Source organism: Metopolophium dirhodum, chromosome 1 (assembly GCF_019925205.1).
Source record: "Metopolophium dirhodum isolate CAU chromosome 1, ASM1992520v1, whole genome shotgun sequence".
NCBI classification, from domain to species: Eukaryota; Metazoa; Arthropoda; class Insecta; order Hemiptera; family Aphididae; genus Metopolophium; species Metopolophium dirhodum.
This window is the reverse complement of record NC_083560.1, coordinates 91,455,964-91,475,753: the sequence shown is the minus strand read 5'-3', so window position 1 is coordinate 91,475,753 and position 19,790 is coordinate 91,455,964. Positions and strand designations below refer to the sequence as shown.

At 29.4% G+C, this 19,790-nt stretch overlaps 2 protein-coding genes and 1 pseudogene across 2 annotated transcripts; 1 reads left to right on the top strand and 2 right to left on the bottom strand.

Annotated features, from left to right (window-relative positions):
- Nucleotides 1–7,252: 7,252 nt before the first annotated feature.
- LOC132945362 (uncharacterized) lies at nt 7,253–8,068 on the bottom strand. Its single transcript, XM_061015084.1, has 3 exons — nt 7,952–8,068; nt 7,648–7,768; nt 7,253–7,560 (listed from the first exon to the last, which is right to left on the bottom strand). The coding sequence occupies exons 1-3, from the start codon at nt 8,066–8,068 to the stop codon at nt 7,253–7,255; spliced, it is 546 nt and encodes a 181-aa protein (XP_060871067.1).
- Nucleotides 8,069–9,388: 1,320 nt separating this feature from the next.
- Nucleotides 9,389–13,912, top strand: LOC132945353 (uncharacterized; annotated as a pseudogene).
- An 831-nt stretch (nt 13,913–14,743) lies between these two features.
- Nucleotides 14,744–17,231, bottom strand: LOC132945344 (uncharacterized). Its single transcript, XM_061015061.1, has 2 exons — nt 16,903–17,231; nt 14,744–15,635 (listed from the first exon to the last, which is right to left on the bottom strand). The coding sequence occupies exons 1-2, from the start codon at nt 17,229–17,231 to the stop codon at nt 14,744–14,746; spliced, it is 1,221 nt and encodes a 406-aa protein (XP_060871044.1).
- Between the last annotated feature and the right edge of the window lie 2,559 nt (nt 17,232–19,790).

The window sequence follows — 19,790 nt, the reverse complement described above, 5'->3', positions numbered from 1 at the left end:
TTAAAAAACTCATAATATTACGATTATCATAATCACTGACTAATTTTAAAATACGTTTATCGACGTCGATGTATTTTTTTTCTTTTTTGGTGGACTTTTGCCTGTTTCTAATTGGCAAAAGAAGGTGTCTCGGCCACTTTGTATTCTCCTTAAACATGATATAAATGCCCATAGTGTCGGGTGGTCAACTGCCATTTGTAGATTAAGCCTACGATTTGCCGCTTCTGCATGATTATTTGTTCGATCTTCTTTATTAAGTACTCGATCATAAACGTTCCAGATTATAGGGGGGGAAAGTGGGATTCGACGACGATTTCTTACAACTGTACCATAAAAATATACATGTACCCATCATGTACAAATATTTCACGTCCACGAAAAGTTTCAATTGCTTGTGCCATGGTGACTACTAACTAGGTACTGACTACTTGATGATCTACTCAATGATCGTCTATCGACACAGCGTATAGGTTAACTATACCTAAACCTATATCTTTATTAACTTAGACCGTAATATAGATTATGTTGTATGACAGTATAATCCCATAGTATATATATATATATAATTATTATTATATACAGTTCATACGGCATACCTCCATCCAACCGACGAAAGTGAGATAAAAACTGATAAATTATATCGGTACAATATAATCAATGCTAACATTATATAATCTAAACGCGATTAAAATCATTTTATGAAAAAATGACCACGCCGAAATAGACCCACGCCGAGATGGCCACGCCGAAAGGTCCGGATTCGTTGCACCCGGCAAACCACACAATCAACCCGATTGTCAGATTACCACAATTGTATAAGAAAAACGATTCTGAACGAAAACGGTCAATCAGCCTATGATATTACTAATAATATATTTGTTGATATGATTGTGAATAAAGTAATTTATGTATTCAACTATTTACGTGGAACCTTGTTTTAAATTTTCAATCCTTAGCTACAAAAGTTGAACATTTTATACATTTATAACTATAAAATAATTAATAAATTTTGTCAAAATTCAAACTTTAAATGTTTATAAAAAAAATAGTGCCTATATATTTTTTTATATTTTTCAACTGCTATTGTAACAATAGATCAGGAGCCTTGAATTAAATTTTCACCCTTTTATACCCAACAAATAAAATTTGATTGATATTTATAGAAAAAAAAACTAAAAAAATTGAAAACTGACAATATCCGTAACGGCTCAAAAATAGATAATTATTTTCAAAACTTTATGGTGTATAGAAAATGCTAATACAAACATTCAGTGAAATTTTCAAGTATCTACAGTCATTTGGTTTTTAATTACAACAAAAATATTAAAATCGTTACACGAGAAATCGAGTGAATATCAAATGTTGTAAAAATATAAATTTCAAATGCTCATAAAATTTAATTTGACTTTCTTGTAGAATGATTCTAAAATATTAATAAATAATTCTACTATGTAAGTTTCAAATATAGTTTAGTACCCATTATAGTATATATTATGCATTAACCAGAATTTAATTTAAAAATATATACCTATAATAATAAAAATAATACCTATAGCCCTGTTCAGTATAAAAGAAAACATTTTAAATTTTTTTAAAAAAAATCACTAAAATTATTAGGCTTACGATGTATAGTAATACAGTTTACGATGTATTAAACTTATATTAACTTATACTAACTAGTATTAAACCTATTTAACTATATAGTTAAGAATATATTATAGTATAAATATATAATTATTATATACAATAAGGTATTAATATGTACAAGAGGGGCGTAACACGATTGCGCACTTTTTACCTTTTTACCTGAAAAAACACAACACGATTGCGCACTTTTTACCTTTTTATCTTTGGGAAAACCCAACACGATTGCGCACCTTTTACCTTTAATATTTGAGCAAATGCAACAATGATTGTGCAAAACAAATATTTTGTTTTTTTGGAATAAATTAGAGAAATTAACAATAATTGTCCTATAATATCTTTAATGATTTACTTACTATATTAAAACTTAGTATAGTATAATATACAAATAATACGCAATAAAAATTCAAAAATTTTCCCAACATTAAACAAAAATAAATAATTATAATATAATACATCACAATTACTTCCGGATCAACGAATAAAAAAAAAATAGAAAATATAACAAAAATCAAGTTTTTATAACTTTTTAGCACAAAAACGTGGTCCTAATGTCAGTAAATAATCATTTAATGATATCTCATTATTTTTATATTTTTTCCACGTATTAATTAGATATATAATATTTTCTTCTTGTTCTTTACGAGGCTTGTTAATATTTTGTTGTTTCATACTATATATTTTTTAAAATAAGATTCACTTTGAATATCTAATAAAATATGTATAACTTGGTGAATAGATGGGTGAGATTTATAAAACTGAGCATTATAGTGGCTATGGAAAGATTCTGGCCCATTGGTCGTTCTTGCCTCTGTTGAAGGTTCAGTTGTCCATAAAATCGGTGGAAAAGCGGAATCAGATGATATGTAATTGTTCAGTATATAATCGGCAAATTCAAAATTATCAGCAGGGCTATTTTCAATTAAATAAGCAAAACCTTCTTCTACATCTTCGGAGGGTAAAAATGCAAGTGCAAAAAATTGTTTCAACCAAATACCTAGTTCAGATTTTGAATTATAGTTTTTTAATAAATTATTGTCACTTTGAATTTTCCTGAACCAAGATTGGGCTAAATGAAATCTGCAGGTCATAATTTTGCAGTTTGGGAAAAAATATCTACAGTCAACTCACGATATAACGAATTTCAAGGGACTGAGAAAAAAGTTCGGTATATCGAAAGTTCGTTACACCGAAATTAATTGTTATATCAAAAGCATATATATCAACAAAATTCGTTTAAACGAGATTTAAAAGAAAATAAATCTAGGTTTTATTAGATTTGTATAATTACATACATACATATTATTTATTAATTAATTACAATTTATTTTTAGTTTATTACATATATAGACATATTTTTTTTTTTTAAATCGGTTATTTTTTTTTGTTTGTCGTTACTTGCGCTTATGCAGTCAATAGTGTTCTCCAAATTTGACACAACAACGAAACTAAACTAAAACGTTAACGACATAACGTAGAGGTTACAATAACGTTGTAGAGTCATTTATTTTATCGCATGATAATCGCTGAAATAAACTCTGTTATAGCTTAATTTATATTGACGTGTATCTTATAAGCAACGACATGAACATTATCTTATCGCATAATAAATAATAATAGTCGAAACAAACTCGTATAATTTGTAACATCAATCTCCAAAATTATAACAATTCGTTACATTGCGAGAACTTTTGCCTAAAAAATCTTCGTTATCTAGAGGGGACCAAAAATACATTTAATTGTTCGTTATATCACGAGATTTTCAAGGGAACGACAGTTGTATTCGTTATACCGAGATTTTCGTTATACCGCGAGTTGACTGTATTAGCATTGTGAGCACTTTTTTCAAAATCAAAATGAAAATTTGAATGATTTAATGAACTTTTCAAATCTATGTCAACCAATTTCAAACATAAATTAATAATTGTGTGCCACATTTGTACATAAGTTTCAGTTGATATTGAATTTAAAAAAGAGTAAACTATAGGAACATAATAACCATTTTGTAATATATGTATTGTATACAATTGCTCAAAATATTTGGGTGCATATAAAAATGTTCCGTCTGCAAAAATATGGGATGATAGACTTAATAGTTCAAGATTAGTCTTGCAAGTAAATATAACTGGGCTTGAAGTTTCTTCCATGCGACATAATAGTTCACCTGTATTAGTTGTAATATTTTCACGACTATCAAATAACTGAGTTATCGATTCCTCTAAAGACTTTGGAAGTTTTGGAATATTTTTTCTACGTTTATCATACATACATTTTCTCCACAAACTTTGTATCAGAATAAACCGGCTGGATATCTTTTTCGGTTTTTCTAAGTTCTTGCCTAATTATTTTATTCGGCCTTGTGAGATAATCATTTTCGCATTTTCTTTTTAAACGAGAACTCACAATTTGCATCAACACCAACAATATTTTCTGGAATCTCGTCATGTTTATGTTCATTTAACATACTCAACACTTTGGTTACATCCTTGTCAACTAATACACTGGTAGAACAATTTTTGTTTGTACAGCGATACCGAATATTTCCACACTATTTCAGTACTTTAAATTCACTAAATTTATACCCATCAACTAAAATGCATGGCTTACCTTTTTCGGTTTCAAATTTTTTTTGTATTTGTACCTCCATTTTCCCAAAAAAAAATTGCACAACAAAAAAACGGAAATATACACGTTGCGCGGTATGAGACTGCCACAATATAATATCACGTTTCGATATGTGAGTATGTGACTGGCGACTGTAAAATAAATATTATCTAACTTTACTATCGGATATTATCGGATGTGAACACGTTAGAAAAGTAATATGTTTGAAAACACATTCACTAACACTTATCAGTTATTGGTAATAAAATATTATTTACAGATCCGTAGCTGCCATAATATAGTATCCGTAATTATTGTATATAGGTACAAAGTACTATTGGCGGGTAGTGTGTTTCTTAAAGCTTAAACTATAATAAATAAGCCAGCAATATAAAATAAAGGAATATGTTTTTTCAAATATAAAATGGTAAAAAGTGCGCAATCGTGTTATGATTTCTCAAATATAAAAAGGTAAAAAGTGCGCAATCGTGTTATGTTTTCTCAAATATAAAAAGGTAAAAAGTGCGCAATCGTGTTGTGTTTTTTTCAGGTAAAAAGGTAAAAAGTGCGCAATCGTGTTGCACCGGTACAAGTGGTATTGTTTGTGCCAAATGACCCGCCGTCGTCACACTCGTCGATTCCAGTAGCAGATGTGATATGCTAATGAGCCCGACAATGCGGCTGTTATTATCGTTCCACCCTCTCCTCTTCCTACCGTTATTCCTTGTGTATTATTGTTATTGTTGTATTTTTCATATTTATTCTCTTTGTGTTTTTGTCATATAAATTATCTGTCGGCCTGTTGCCGCAGATAGTTTTATATTATCGTTCTTAAAATGTTGTATTGTTTACTTTCTGTGGCCAACGCCATTTTATTATCACTATTATTTTTATTATTATTATTATTATTGGCTTTTATATTGTCTACTAACATCGACAAGTATGTCGCCTGTTGTGTTCACTTATTTTTGTTGGTCTGCTATTAAAGTGACCCCAATTATTATTTTTTGTATTGATTCTGTTTTCGTATGTGTATCTGCTAATAAAGCGATCACATTATATCACTTTTATTGTGCACACGGTTGCGTTATAGCATATTATTATCTGTTATTATTGTGCTTAAAGTAGACAAATAAAGTCACTGCAATCGTAAGTCTTTACTTTATTTCTATTATTATTCTCAACATCAAACTTGGCGGTCGGTTATTGTCAACGTTGGTGCCATCAGTAGTTGCGTAAATCCGCCAGCAACGTACATACGTTGTGTGAGAGCCTCCCAGGTCATTCAGATCGACTTCTGCCTACAGCATCACACCACCACATCTCAAGACGTCAGTAGTGTTAAGTTAGTTTAAGTATTATCCCATGTTTTTGTGAGCTCTTTGGTCATTGCACCAAACCGAGTCGACCACATAACTAGTCTGCACCATCATCATTCCTTCGGTAGGTCTTTCCCATCCTCGCTGTTGTCGTCGTCGTGCGTAGAATTGCCTTCCCGTCAAGCATCAGGCGAGGGCACATATGGTTGCCTATCCAGTGCAATATTAGGCGTTATTGGTGACATAGCCCATAGTCAAAAACATATATCGTTCTCTGGCATTACTGAGTGGTCCTTCGGGTATTCCCTACTTAGGGCGATAACAGGTATATATATAACTGCAAAGTATAAAATTAATTTGAATGTATAGTTGGCATTTCAATATTTCTATTTTCAAAAATAACAACTATTGCTTTGTACATTATACTATCAATTTTCCAACATTTTAGTTCATCTGACATTTCTTCAACAATCGAAACATCTAGCTTGGTTGATTGTATTGGGTTGATGTATAATGGCACTTGTTTAAGAAATGCATGTCCAATAATTAAAGGTTCCTTAGTTATAGCTGATTGTGCAATATTGATAACTTTGACAACTTGCTTTTGATTTTTAAGCACAAAATTGTCAGTCAATTTACATGAAAAAAATATTAAATTATATATCTCATTATTTGTTAATACAAAATGTTCGTCGTGAATTGTCTTTATATTAAGTTGCTCAATAGCTTCGTGGACAGAGTTCATATTTTTTGGTAAAGGAGGTAAAATATTACGGCGTGCATTGTATGCGTTTCTTTTAACATATTTTAAATTAGTAATTTCTGATTTACTAGTTGACTGGTCATTTAAACATTGAATTAAAACTTTACTTGGTTTATCGTGTGGATTATCAGTTGCTTTTCTTTTTACTGATGCAGACAGCTGTTGACGATTTATTCACTGCAAGATTCGTGTTTATGATCTTCATTACTTGAATATATTATAGTTGGAGGTTCTAATTTTTTTATAGAAGCTGGACATTTCAGGCCCTATCATTTGTAAAATTTCGGACTGCACATTTCATTTTATTTTCGATACCGTCTTAGAAGAAAGAATGTATTCCATATATATATATATATGTATTATATGCATATATAGTGACAGTTTGTGGTTTGAACGACGGGACGATTGCAACCCGTACTAAAATTAATTAAATAAAGAAAATTAATTTTATAATATTCTTAATTTTACATTTTTAAATAGTAAAATAGTTATAAATTACCTACTAGTTACTACCTACTTTACATTTGTCTATTACATTAATTGTCGTGTGCGAACTGGTTATTTCTCTCAGATAGTCAGATACCAGGAGCATATGGGTATATGGGTACGCCGTACGCATGTATAAGCGATGTGCTGCAATCATGTGCGTGCGGGTACGTTTAAGCTGCGTTCTTATATTATACGGATATTGGACAAACGGCAGCGTCGAACAAGCAATATTCAGAATTCGTATATAATAACTTATAAGCAACGCGTGCAATCGTGCGCGTGCGGGTACGTTTATTGTTGCTGCGATGTTATATACGAGTTTGGACAACGGGTACACAGTGGGATGAAAGTAATTTTAGCACGCCAAAATTATTTTAATACACATTTTATATTATTGTTCATTATTTTAACAAAAATCCAAATACAAAATCATCTACATGCTTAGACTGCTTATATCTAACTCTAAATCACTATTTTCACCGGTTTCATCGGTATCACTGTTTGAACAATTTCCCTCATCTTCGGATTCAAAATCTAACAAAGATTTTACTTCTGGAGAAAGCTCATATATTTTCTTTTTACATGTCTTCCGGAGGGATGAAATTAGTGGGTCGGATGACACTAACATCATTTGGAAAATATCAGTATTACTATTTATGCGGGATGCTTTTCGAGTGTGATGAAGTCTTAGTCTTTTATATTCTTTGTTACATGTTTCAGCAGCTTCTTCAGATAATTGATCTATTACCAAAAAATAGGTTATAATGTATTTAAATTTTTAAATTTTAGTATAATTATATTTTTTAGTAAAATTTTGATATTATCCACCTATTGGTAACAGAGCAGCACGAATAATATCTCCTCCGTGAATTAACACTTTGTGTATACTTGCTGGTAAATAAAACCACGGATATAGATGCACAAACAATCTTGCCGCTTCTTTAGCGTAATTTAAATTTAATTAAAATTTTCCGTATTAATCTTTCGCTTGAAAACTTGATCAAAATTATTAATTTGTGACGGTTTACATCCTCATATATAACATGTTTGACATGATGTTACTGCACTACAAACTCGAGGATACAAATATTATTTAAAAATAGGCTACATTAATAAAATAAATTAACATTACCTTGCCATCAATCATTGAAAAAATTAGAGCATGATTTATGCTTATAATTGATGTATCATTAATATAAATTATTGTATTAGTTAATCTAGATATTTCATCTTCAATTTCTGTATACATTTCGATTGTTTTATCATTATTTTCTTTCATAAAAATACATTTTAATGGCCGACAAAAACGAGTGGAAGAATATCTAGGATTAGACCAAAGTACAATTTTTTTGTTGTTGTTCACACATTGAAGTTGGAGAGGAACTAGCGAAACTGTAAGCATACTTGTATCACTTATGTCTGTAGTTTGAAAAGGAATAACTTTTTTAGTTTTTAAACTAACTAACTTGGTTTTGAATTATTTTGCTCGATATTGATAATTTAATGTACGTATAGACACATATTATGTTACACGATCGCACTTGGTTGTTCAAATGAATAAAAACAGATAACGAAAAATCCTTTTATTATTTGACTTGGTTAACGAGCTCATTACAACGATAATGGGAACAATTAGAGATAGTGTTGATATGAAAATAAAATATCGAACAACTATACTATATAATTGTGTCATAAGAATTTACTTTATAAGCCATTTAAATTCGGACTTTTGGCGTGCTAAAATTACTTTTATCCCACTGTGCGTCCTAAGCTACTCGAGATTAATATATGTTTTAAATTTCAAAAGTTTATCTTGAGAGGAAACAGAGATATATGGGTTAGAAAAACTGGGCGAATTGGTTCGTGTAAAGATACACTGGGATTGCTGGAACTTGGCCTGGTGCACTACCGTGCGCTCAGATTTGCAGTGTATTGTAGTAATATAACGTACATTACAAATCACTGTAACAACATTTTTTTTTTTTGTATCGCTGTATACATTCAATCATATTTTATTTTAATTAACTCAATTGTAACAAATTTTATGTTTTAAAGTAATTTACCTAACACTGGTTATTTTACTGACAATTCTGCAAAAAAAAAAAAAAAACAGAGATAGTAGGTACCTACTTATTTAAAATATACAAATTATCAGGAACATTATTTAATATTTTCGATTGTTAAAAGTATCCTGGCGTTACTGGATATTAATGATGGTATGCTTTTAAAATTAATTACCCATTAAGCCCGATTCACACTAGTACGACACGACACGTCACGTCACGGCACGACACGACACGACAAAATATTATAAACATTGTCTATAATGGCGTAATTCACATATGTAAGGACCGACCACGACAGACACGGACCGTACCGACAAGACATCCTCGACAAGAATGTTTTGCCGTGTCGTGTCGCTGCCTGTCCATGTCTGTCCGTACAATGTGAATACAAAAACAATTTCTGTCCGACAATATCCGTCAATTGATGTCAATTTGTTTTCGGATGCCACTGGGTCCACAACATACTTTCAAATTTTTTTATTGCAATTTTAAAAAAAAAAACAATGGATTTAGAGATGCTTATTGAGTTGGTTAGAGAAAGAAAATGTTTGTATGATATGAGTGAAAAAAATTATAGTGACCACATGCTAAAAGAAAATTTATGGAGAGAAATTGCAAGCTCATTAAAACAACCAGATAAATAAATTATTTTTTAATAATATTACTTATTAGTAGGGCTCGGATGTTGTTGCACTAAAAATGTTATAAAATTGATTGCATTATTGCTGTGAAAAAAACCCAAAATTGCACTTAAAAATTGCAATAAAACAATATTTTGTACCAAAAAAATTTAAAAAATATATTAAAAAATTATTTTATGAAATGGATTAAGTCATTTTATTAAGTAATATTAAAAAGTTTTATTAGGTAGGTTTTAAACGAGTAGATAATAAAAAGATTCAAATTCAAATTCTCGTCAGTTGTCATTAAAAATCTGGTAAATTGTCCGGTCTTCTTATTTTGTCAGAGACCTATAAATAATTTTATCAAAATTTAAAACTTTTTATTTAAACTATTTTTATTTTTTTTTTAAAAAAACTTTACCTTACCTTAAAAATTATTGCACTGTACTATAAACGACTTCTTCAGGTTCTCAAACTCGAAAGACCTTCGATTAGAAGACAACAAATTCTTGTAGATTGAAAAACTGCGCTCGACGTCGACCGAGGTTATTGGTGCATATTTAAAATAAATGAAGTCTTGAATAGATAATTCTTCTGGTAATCCTTCTATTACAGTTGTTTCATCGATCAATATATTAGATATTTGTTGAATAAATTCAAAACCTTTATTTTTCGCCAGGACGTTTTTAAACTTTTCATTAATTAACATGCCGGTGTTTCCTGATACTGAATTTAATTTTTCACTAACATTTCTGACTATTTCAATGCTTGTTGCTAATGGAAGTCCTTGATTTTCCAATTTTCCTATTGTGTCAGGTAAATATCCAAAGTTTGTATGAATATATACTAAATCCGTTTCCAACGACGGATTATTCAATATTTTTTGAGCTTCTTTAATTGAAATAGCATCGTTTTGATTGAGCTCTAGTACGATATTTTTTATTTCTTGAAAATAGGTACAGTAATAAGAGGCAGCTCTTAGCCATGTACCCCAACGAGTAATAATAGGCTCGGGAGGTAATGGTACATTCGGGGCTCTATTTTAAAAAAAAAATACACGAGCCGGGCATTTCAAAAATATTTGTTTTACCTTAGAAATTAATTTGTCAACTTTGGTAAATCGTCCTCTTATTTCTTCAGCAACTCTATGTACACCATGTGCTAGGCATGTAACATGGACCATTTTAGAATAAAGCGCGCCAATTGTTTTTCCTGCTTTGACCATGTACGGCGCCGCATCACTAAGGAATAACAATACATCATCATGGCGTATACCATCAGGCCAAAGAAGAAACATGGATTGATCAAAGACTTTTGTGATTGTCGAATAATTTGTCTTCTCGAGCATTTCTGAGTTTAAAAGATAAACTTGACCAGGTTTGTTGACTTCCAATGTACCTATAATGACGTTGGCTATGTATCTACCTTGAACGTCGGTTGTTTCATCCACTGAAACCCATATTTTGTGTCCGACAATATTAGATCTGATTTTGTTCATAGTTTCTACATAAATATCATTCACGTAATTTTTACGCAAAGTGCTTTCATCGGGAATTTCTTTGTTGGTATATTTTTCCATAAACAAACGGAAATCCTTGTTGTTAACTTTATTTAAAGGAATATTTGCAGATAACAATGCCTTGCAAAGATCTTTCGAAAATGTACATTTTTTTGAGTATAACGTTACTTGTTGCTGTATTTTTGAGGTTGTTGCGTTTCGATGACGATTTACGGAACGGGTGTGTTTATCGGTTTTTAAGTGTTGTGTAACTATGTATCTTCTTTCAGCAGATACTCGAGTTTCACATAACTTGCAAAATAAAACTGAACCGTCACTCGAAAATATGTTTTCCCCAAACTCATCGACATATTTGTTTAATACGTTCTTCATCGATGGCTTACTTTTCGGCATTTTGACGAACAAATTAGAAAAAAAAATACAAAATAGTGTGTGCTGTGCGGTGTTAGCGAAATACAGTGCGATACTGAACTATTATAAATTGAAACATGCATTTGTCCCAACATTTTATCATTGTATAACAGTCAAGTCGTTATTCTTATCTTGTTATTGACTGCAAGCCTAAAAATACTTCCCGTAGTCATGTTATAGCGTAAGACCGCGCTATCTACTAATTAAATGGGTTTTCCAGTTACCGCCGACGACGACGGTCAAATAAGCCGTCACGAGTCACAACCAACAAAGCCCGACATAACCATACAGAAAGAAAATGTTTGTATGATATGAGTGAAAAAAATTATAGTGACCACATGCTAAAAGAAAATTTATGGAGAGAAATTGCAAGCTCATTAAAACAACCAGATAAATAAATTATTTTTTAATAATATTACTTATTAGCAATACTATACATATTTATTGATACATACTATTTCCAATAGTTTTTAAAACGCCGGGCGGAAATAAATAAGAAAAACGGGAATTTTAACCCGAAAAATCGGTTTTTGACAAAATTAATTTTGGTTTTTGGTGTAACTCATATTGAAATTTTCCATAGATAGGTTACACCAGCTAGTGTTGTACATTTTTCGTTGTACCTGAACAATTTCGTGAAAATTTTCAAAAAGTTAAAAATTATTCATAATTTTTAATGTCTTATTAATTTCTTGATATCACCTATTTAGTTATAAATTTTTAATTTATAATAAATTTAACCTACTTAAAACTGTGCACTTGTATTACAGCCAATTACCCATTTTAATAGTATACCTACGTAAAGGTACATTAAATATAATATAGAAAATCCAAAATCTAATAAATAAATAAATTTATCTCGGTTAAAAATTTGCATTTCATTCAAATTTTATTCGTTGGGTCAAAAAACTTGAAAATTTAATACAAGGTACCCCATAAGTTAATATAATAGCAGTTGAAAAATACATAGGTACGTTTTTTTTATGACCATTTAAAGTTCAAATTTTGACAAAATGTGTTAAATTGAAAATTTACAAATTCTTTAGTTGTTAAAAATTTAAAAAAAGGTTTAACTTTTATAGCTAAGGATTGAAAATTTGAAGCAAAGTTCCACGTAACATAATGAATCTAATTTGATTAATTTGGATTTTTTTTTATAGGTACCTACATTTTTTTTTACATTATATAATATAATTAATATTGTATAAAATATCCTAGACTTACAACTCGTCTCCGATCAGAATTGTTTTTCGTATACAATGATATTATATCATTGAATTCAAATTTAATACCATACATTACAGTAACTCACTTATAACCTATAGTACAGCAGTGTGACACTTGCCCACTTTTTAAATTTTTAAGTTAAAAATTTTCGTGATTTGTACGTATTTTGTCAAGATTTGTACTTTGAATGCTTATAAAAAAAATCGTGACTAATTTTTAAAATAATATTTAGAGAAAACTTAAAAAAAAATATTTCAGTTGAAAACTGTAAAAAATCGTGGACAAACCTAAGGGACGCATTTAGACGGGCTGCTAAAAAATCAGTTACCAAGTCTGGACAAAAAGCCAATAATATAAAAAAATGGAAATTTGAAGACGAGATGGGTTTTTTAAGACCACATATGAAGGAAAGAGACTCAATAAGTAACATTGAATCCATGGTAAATGATGATGACGATTCTGATGATAATGAAGGTCAGTGTGAAGAATCGGAAAATTTGAATTCTTCGTCCGAAGATAGTCATGAAGTACAATCAATACAGAGTCAAAATTCATGAACTTCAACATCACAACCGTTTCGTAAGCCAGTATCAAAAAACAGCTCTGTATCCAAAAAAAAAATTAAATTATCAGATAACTATCCTGAATCCGCATCTAAAACATTAATGCAATATATAATACAACAAAAAGAAAATGAAACGAAATCTAAAGAAGATGAAAAAAATTTAGATGTAAATGATAAATTTTTTTCAAGTATGTGTTCCATGGTCAAACAATTTTCATCATACCACCAACATGTAGCGAGATCCAAAATTTTTTCAATTGTCTCAGAACTAGAATTACAGCACATTACCCAACAATCATGTAATCGACCACAAAATACACCAAATCCACAGTCTGTATCTCATACACCAATACATAACCAACAAGACACTTATCAGTACCCGATCCCAAGTAACAGTCAATACCATTTTGCATCATCTACACCACATCTTCCACACGGTCAACAATATAATTACGAGTCTGAAACATCATCTGACAACAGTTATTTTAATACAGTACATACACAAGGTAAACAATAATATTCCTCTCTCATAATATTGTGCCAGTCAGAAGATTTTGATTTAATATATTTAAGATTTATATAATTTAAGTAGTAATATTTTCTTTGAAATTTTTAAATTTAACTATAATAAGGTTTATAAAAGTTGTTATTTTTATTCTATATGCATTTAGAGGCTAAATAGCTAAACATTTTGGGTTTTTTTTTCTATTATTTGTATTTTATGTACATTGTACAATGTTTTTTAGTTTCTGCTAACATAGTAATATAGTATGCAAGGACTGCAATAATTAAATATTTATTTATTAATGCTATATTATTTTATTAAAAATTATGCTTTTTAAAGTTTAATATTATAATTATTTTATACTGTTCATTATAATTAAATTTATCGTATTAACTATACTAACCATATAGTATTTTTTTATTTTTTATTACCTACATTGTTTTATGAATACAAGTGTCTTATTTTAAGTGTTAATATTTTCTTTGACATTTCTAAATTTTAACTATAATAAGGTTTATAAAAGTTACTATTTTTATTTTACATGCATTTAGAGGTTAAATAGCTAAACATTTTGGGTTTTTTTTCTATTATTTGTATTTTATGTATAATGTTTTTTAGTTTCTACTAACACAATATGTAATGGACTGCTATAGTTTAATAAATCAATTTATGTATTAATGTTATATTATTTTATTTAACATTATGCTTTTTAAAGTTTAATTTTGTAATTTTGTATTGTTCAATTTTTTATATCAAATATTTATATCAGACTGATCATTCTAATTCGATTTATCATAGGTACTAGGTATATTATGATTTTAAACATCATTTTATATAATAATAACACAACTATTTAGGTATTGATGAATAATCATATAATATTAACTTTTTCACTTATAATATTATGAAGAATACATTGTTAAACTAACTAATGTTAATAATATAATTATGAGATTACGTACTTTATGAAACGAAACAATAAAATTACAGTATAAATTTATAAAAACATTATTTCCAATGAAGTTGTCCAGCTGGAGAACAAAAAAATGTTTTATATTTATCTCGGTATTCGAATGCGCGTTTTTGTGCACTGCCTCCTTGTCGAGGGAATGACCTTATGTGACTAGGTAAACTTGTCGAATTTAATGGCAGTTCATGATTTTGAGTTTCTGGTCCATCTTTTTTTATAAAGTTATGAAGAATGCAAGTAGTCATAACAATTTTGTCTGCGTTTTGAGGTAACGCTTTAAGACGTCTACAGTAAATACGGAACTTGGCAGTAATTTGTCCAAAAGCATCTTCAACTACTTTTCTCGCCCTTGAAAGCCGTTCGTTGAAAACTTTTTTTTGCTCGTCATCGTATATTTGGGGACTTGGGTAAGGTCTTAATAAATAATTTTTTAGTGGAAATGCCTCATCTCCTATAATGACATATGGAAGTTTCTCATTTGTCCCAGGAAGTTCACGATCACTTGGTATATTAATTTTGTTTTTTTCGAGAGCTTTTCCAATATTCGAATGCGACAAAATACCACCGTCGCTATTTTTCCCATAGGCTCCAATATCCACAGCAATGAACTTATACTGGGCATCTACTAGTGCAAGTAATACAATGGAAAATGTTTTTTTATAGTTGAAGTACAATGATCCGCTGTTAGGGGGTGCTTCAATTACCACATGCTTGCCATCCAGTGCGCCAATGCAATTCGGAAAATTCCATATTTCCCAAAATTCATTCGCTATTCGTTCCCAATCTTCTTTTTTAGGGGTGGGCATAGTTTCTTCTTTCATATTTGAAATAATAGCTTCACAAACTTCTAACACAATAGATTGAACAGTAGAATGACCTAATCGGAAACTGAAGGAAATTGTTTGGTAAGAATCACCTGTTGCTAAAAACCTAAAAAAAATCATTTACCAAAATTATTTTTTTATATTATGTTGTTTTCTCTATTTAAGAATCCCAAACCATGTACTACGGCCAGTCTTGTAAAGTACTTGAGTAAAAGTATTCAAATACTATTTAAGTACTCAAATACGTATTCTAAATAGGTACATTTGAAAACATTTCTTGAGCGCAGTATTTGAATACTTTTTTGAAAGTATCTGTATTTAAAATCAAATACTATTTTTAAATACTTTTTCTGTCTTACTTTATTTACAGGTACGCCAAATTTAAATAAAATAATGCAAATCTGAAATTGTACAATGTTTTTATTTTTAGATCGTTCATCGTTGTGTTTTAATAGGTAGGTATATTGTAAAATTTTTAGTGGCCTATACTAGGAATCCATATAGGATATGGCTAAGGTCATTAGGCCAAGATAAAGTGTAAAACACGTAAAAAAAAAGTAAAAAGTATTTGAAACTTTGTAAGTATCTGATCTGTACTTGAATACTTTTTAAAAGTATCTTTTACAAGACTGACTACGGCGCCTGGTGCCAATGTAATTTTTTACACAAAAATAAACTTTACGGAAATAATGATCCTATTCGGTAGAATCAACCTAATACTTTGATATATATATTTTTTAACTTATATAAGGTAATATTCTATAGTCCTCATCGAGCTCTGTTTTCCAATATTTTAACCTCAACATTTATAATATGTATTCAAAAATATTACAACTTTATGCTTTATTTTTTTTATAAATTATATTATAACATTATTTGAAATAAAATAAAAAATCAAAGTTCGATGCGCCCTGTAGGAAGTCTTTTTCTTTAAGATAAGAAAACTGTTATCAAAGTCTGACAATTTTACAAGTTTTGGGAATTATTCCCGTGAAGTCATTTTTTCGAAATAATACAACCTATAACCCTCACTCCCCCCTAAATAGGTATCAGTAGTAGACTTGTGAAAAAGTATTATAATTAAGGTGGCAACTAAAATATAAAATTTGAAAAAATTGGCACAAGGTCCCTTAAATATAATATTGAAACCTCTGTACATATTCTGGCATGCAATCGCCAATCGCAAAACTTTTGATTTGAAAATAGCTATATAAAAATACAATTTTGAATCTAATATATTTTCTAAATATATAGCTCTTTTTACCTTATTTTATTAACAATTATATAGTAATATAGAAAGTTATCACCTACTAATAGTAACTATTTAAGTATAAAATACAAATTAGTTAAAAAATATATTAAAATGTACCAACCTTAAGCACACTGCCAGTTTTTCTTCAGGTGGAATTGATTCCCTAAATGGTGTATTCTGTTTAGTGATCTTGTCCTTGATTTTCAAAAATAAAACATTAAACTGAAATTTCGTCATGCGAAAATATTTAAAAAATTTATCTTCGTGGTCTTCCAGCTGTTTACATAATGTTGGATATTCTCCTTCAATTTTTCGTTTTTTTAATATATCGTGGACCCATATTGATCTTTTTTTTTGCTTTTTTTTAGCCATTTCTACTTCTTGAGCTTCCTCTTCATCTAACAATATAGCCACCATTGCCAAATCAGAATTGGAAAAATTTTTGAACATTGTGAAAACTGGAAACACAACCTCTCGGTAACAAAAACGCGAGTGGAATGAATATTTTATAAGTTTTGCCGAGTCAAATTTGGTCGTATACGTCGTAACGTGTCTGAGGTTGCAGGTTTGATGTGAATTCATAGTGTCGTTCCCGTGTCGTGTCGCGCCGTAACGTGACGTGTCGTGTCGTACTAATGTGAATCGGGCTTTATGGTTATCGATTGGCAGTTTTAGATTTTGGGGAAAAAAGTAAGTCTTGAACGTAAATCAGATTTATATGAGAAATTAACTTTTAAAACCAATGCAAATAAAAAATATAAGTAAGTAAATGGTACCTATACCATAGTTATTACTCATTAGGCACCTATTTAATATTTTGTTTGCTATACATTATAAATTATAATAATAACACTATAATTATACAAATTTATCTGTAATCCCGTCTCTAATATCTTAAATAAATATCTTTAATAAAGTTTAGTCGTTGATTGAGTAAGCGTGGTTACTGTTATACCAAGTAGAGTAGCAGATAGTCAAATATATAATTATATAGGCGCGACGTTAGGATAAGTGTCATGCACGTCTACGCCCGGAAATCAAATATTGCGTCGTTGTTGTGCCTTATCGCGTGATATAAGAAGGATATTACCATACAACCAGTATAATATTAACGATTTTATTAGCGATTAACTGGCACGTGTGTACGGATTTGTATTTTAAGTTTCCACACTTCCGTAAATATTTTATTAACCTTTAGAAATATCGACATTTTTTAAATTATTTATTTTAAAGTAAATTAAATTTTCTAAAACTTTAATAATGTGACATTTTAAAATATCTTCAATGGTTTACGAAGTATATTGACTTGACTGTAAAAAAACATGATATCGATTGGAAATACGTGTAATATAGTAACGATTAGTAATAATTAATAATATTATAGGATATAATAAAAACAAAAAAATTAAAATAAATCTTTGAACACTGAATATTATTTTTATAACTTACCCATTGAGCAAAAATAAACACCAAATAAAATAGATACAATTAGATTTAAATTGAACTAAAACATATTTATAATGTATTACATTTAAGGTTGATGATTTTTTACCAGTTGAATAGCAACATTCACCTTACAAAAACAAGAGTAACTCTAGGAAATTTGAATGGTATATGGTGGATATGTACTAATGAATTGAGATCTAATGGTACTATACTAGCGAAACAAATATTAAAGTACCTATATGAAAGAACGTCAAAAACTGTTACTGTAGTACAAAACAATGTCTTGATGTGGTTTTTATGATGTCATTCATGAACTGAAGAAATAATTTCAAGATACCAAAGTATTTTTTCGGCCAATATCATTATCCAGGCATCAACAATATTTTATTAGATGGACACATTAGGTCTAAACTGTGTTGGGTTTTCAAGAGTGAAAACCTCTAGTATAAAAATAATTAATATAGTGTATTGATATAATTCTAGATATAGAAATTCATTGCATTAATTTTTTTTCATTCATTCATTTTTTCACTTTCTTTTTAAGGTTTACATTGACTTTAAACTTTATAAGGATACCAATAACGTGTTAAGCGCTTATGACAAATCAGTCACATAATTAAAATATTAGATGACCGTGTGAAAGATCATAATTGCCGTAATATGCTAGATGATATGAAGAAAGATGCAACATAAAGTAAGTTCAATATTTTAATAGATACACGGTTACATACAGTAGTATATATGTATATTTTACTATTTAGTATTCCTATTATATTAGGTACAGGCCCTTAGGCAATATCTAAATTGTGATATGCGAGGCCCCATAATTTATTGTAGAATAAAACCATTAAGATTTCCCATCAATAATAGTAATAATACTATGAAAATCAAAAGCGTGGATAGCGTTTAAGATTTAGGGAACATACAGCCCTCTGACTTACCTACGTCTATATGACCAAAAACGTGTAATAATTATACCTAATATATTTGTACAATTAAATCCTATAGATAGTTACGCAAAGCTAACCGAGTTTACTCCGTCCAATAAATATTGAACATCAAGAGACGGTGTAAGATTATGAACAATTTGCAACCCAGTAATATTTTCATTAACATTAGATTCTTCCCGAACTTCACAATCCATATCTGTGTTTTCTATTCCATACTCAGACAACCCATTAAGGCAGCCGAAAAGTTATCAATTACATTAAGGTGAGATGTCAATTTTTTTCTTTTTAGAAAATTAAAAAACATTCATATAATGACAATGCATTACAGAACTTTTTCATGTAATAATTTAAACAAAGTCTATAACTGTCTATGATAAATAAACAAAAAAAATATGGTTATATCGTGGTGTACTGTTTCACATTCATCAAAATATAAAAACATAAAATCATAAAAATATAATCCGTAATACTAGACTTTAAAACTGTATAAAAAAATCTTGGTTAGCGATTATAATAATGATAAAATAATAAAATAAATCAATAAAAAACAGATGCTAAAATGTCTTATAAATTTATACCATACTTTTTTTCCTGCTCTGATATAAAAAAATCT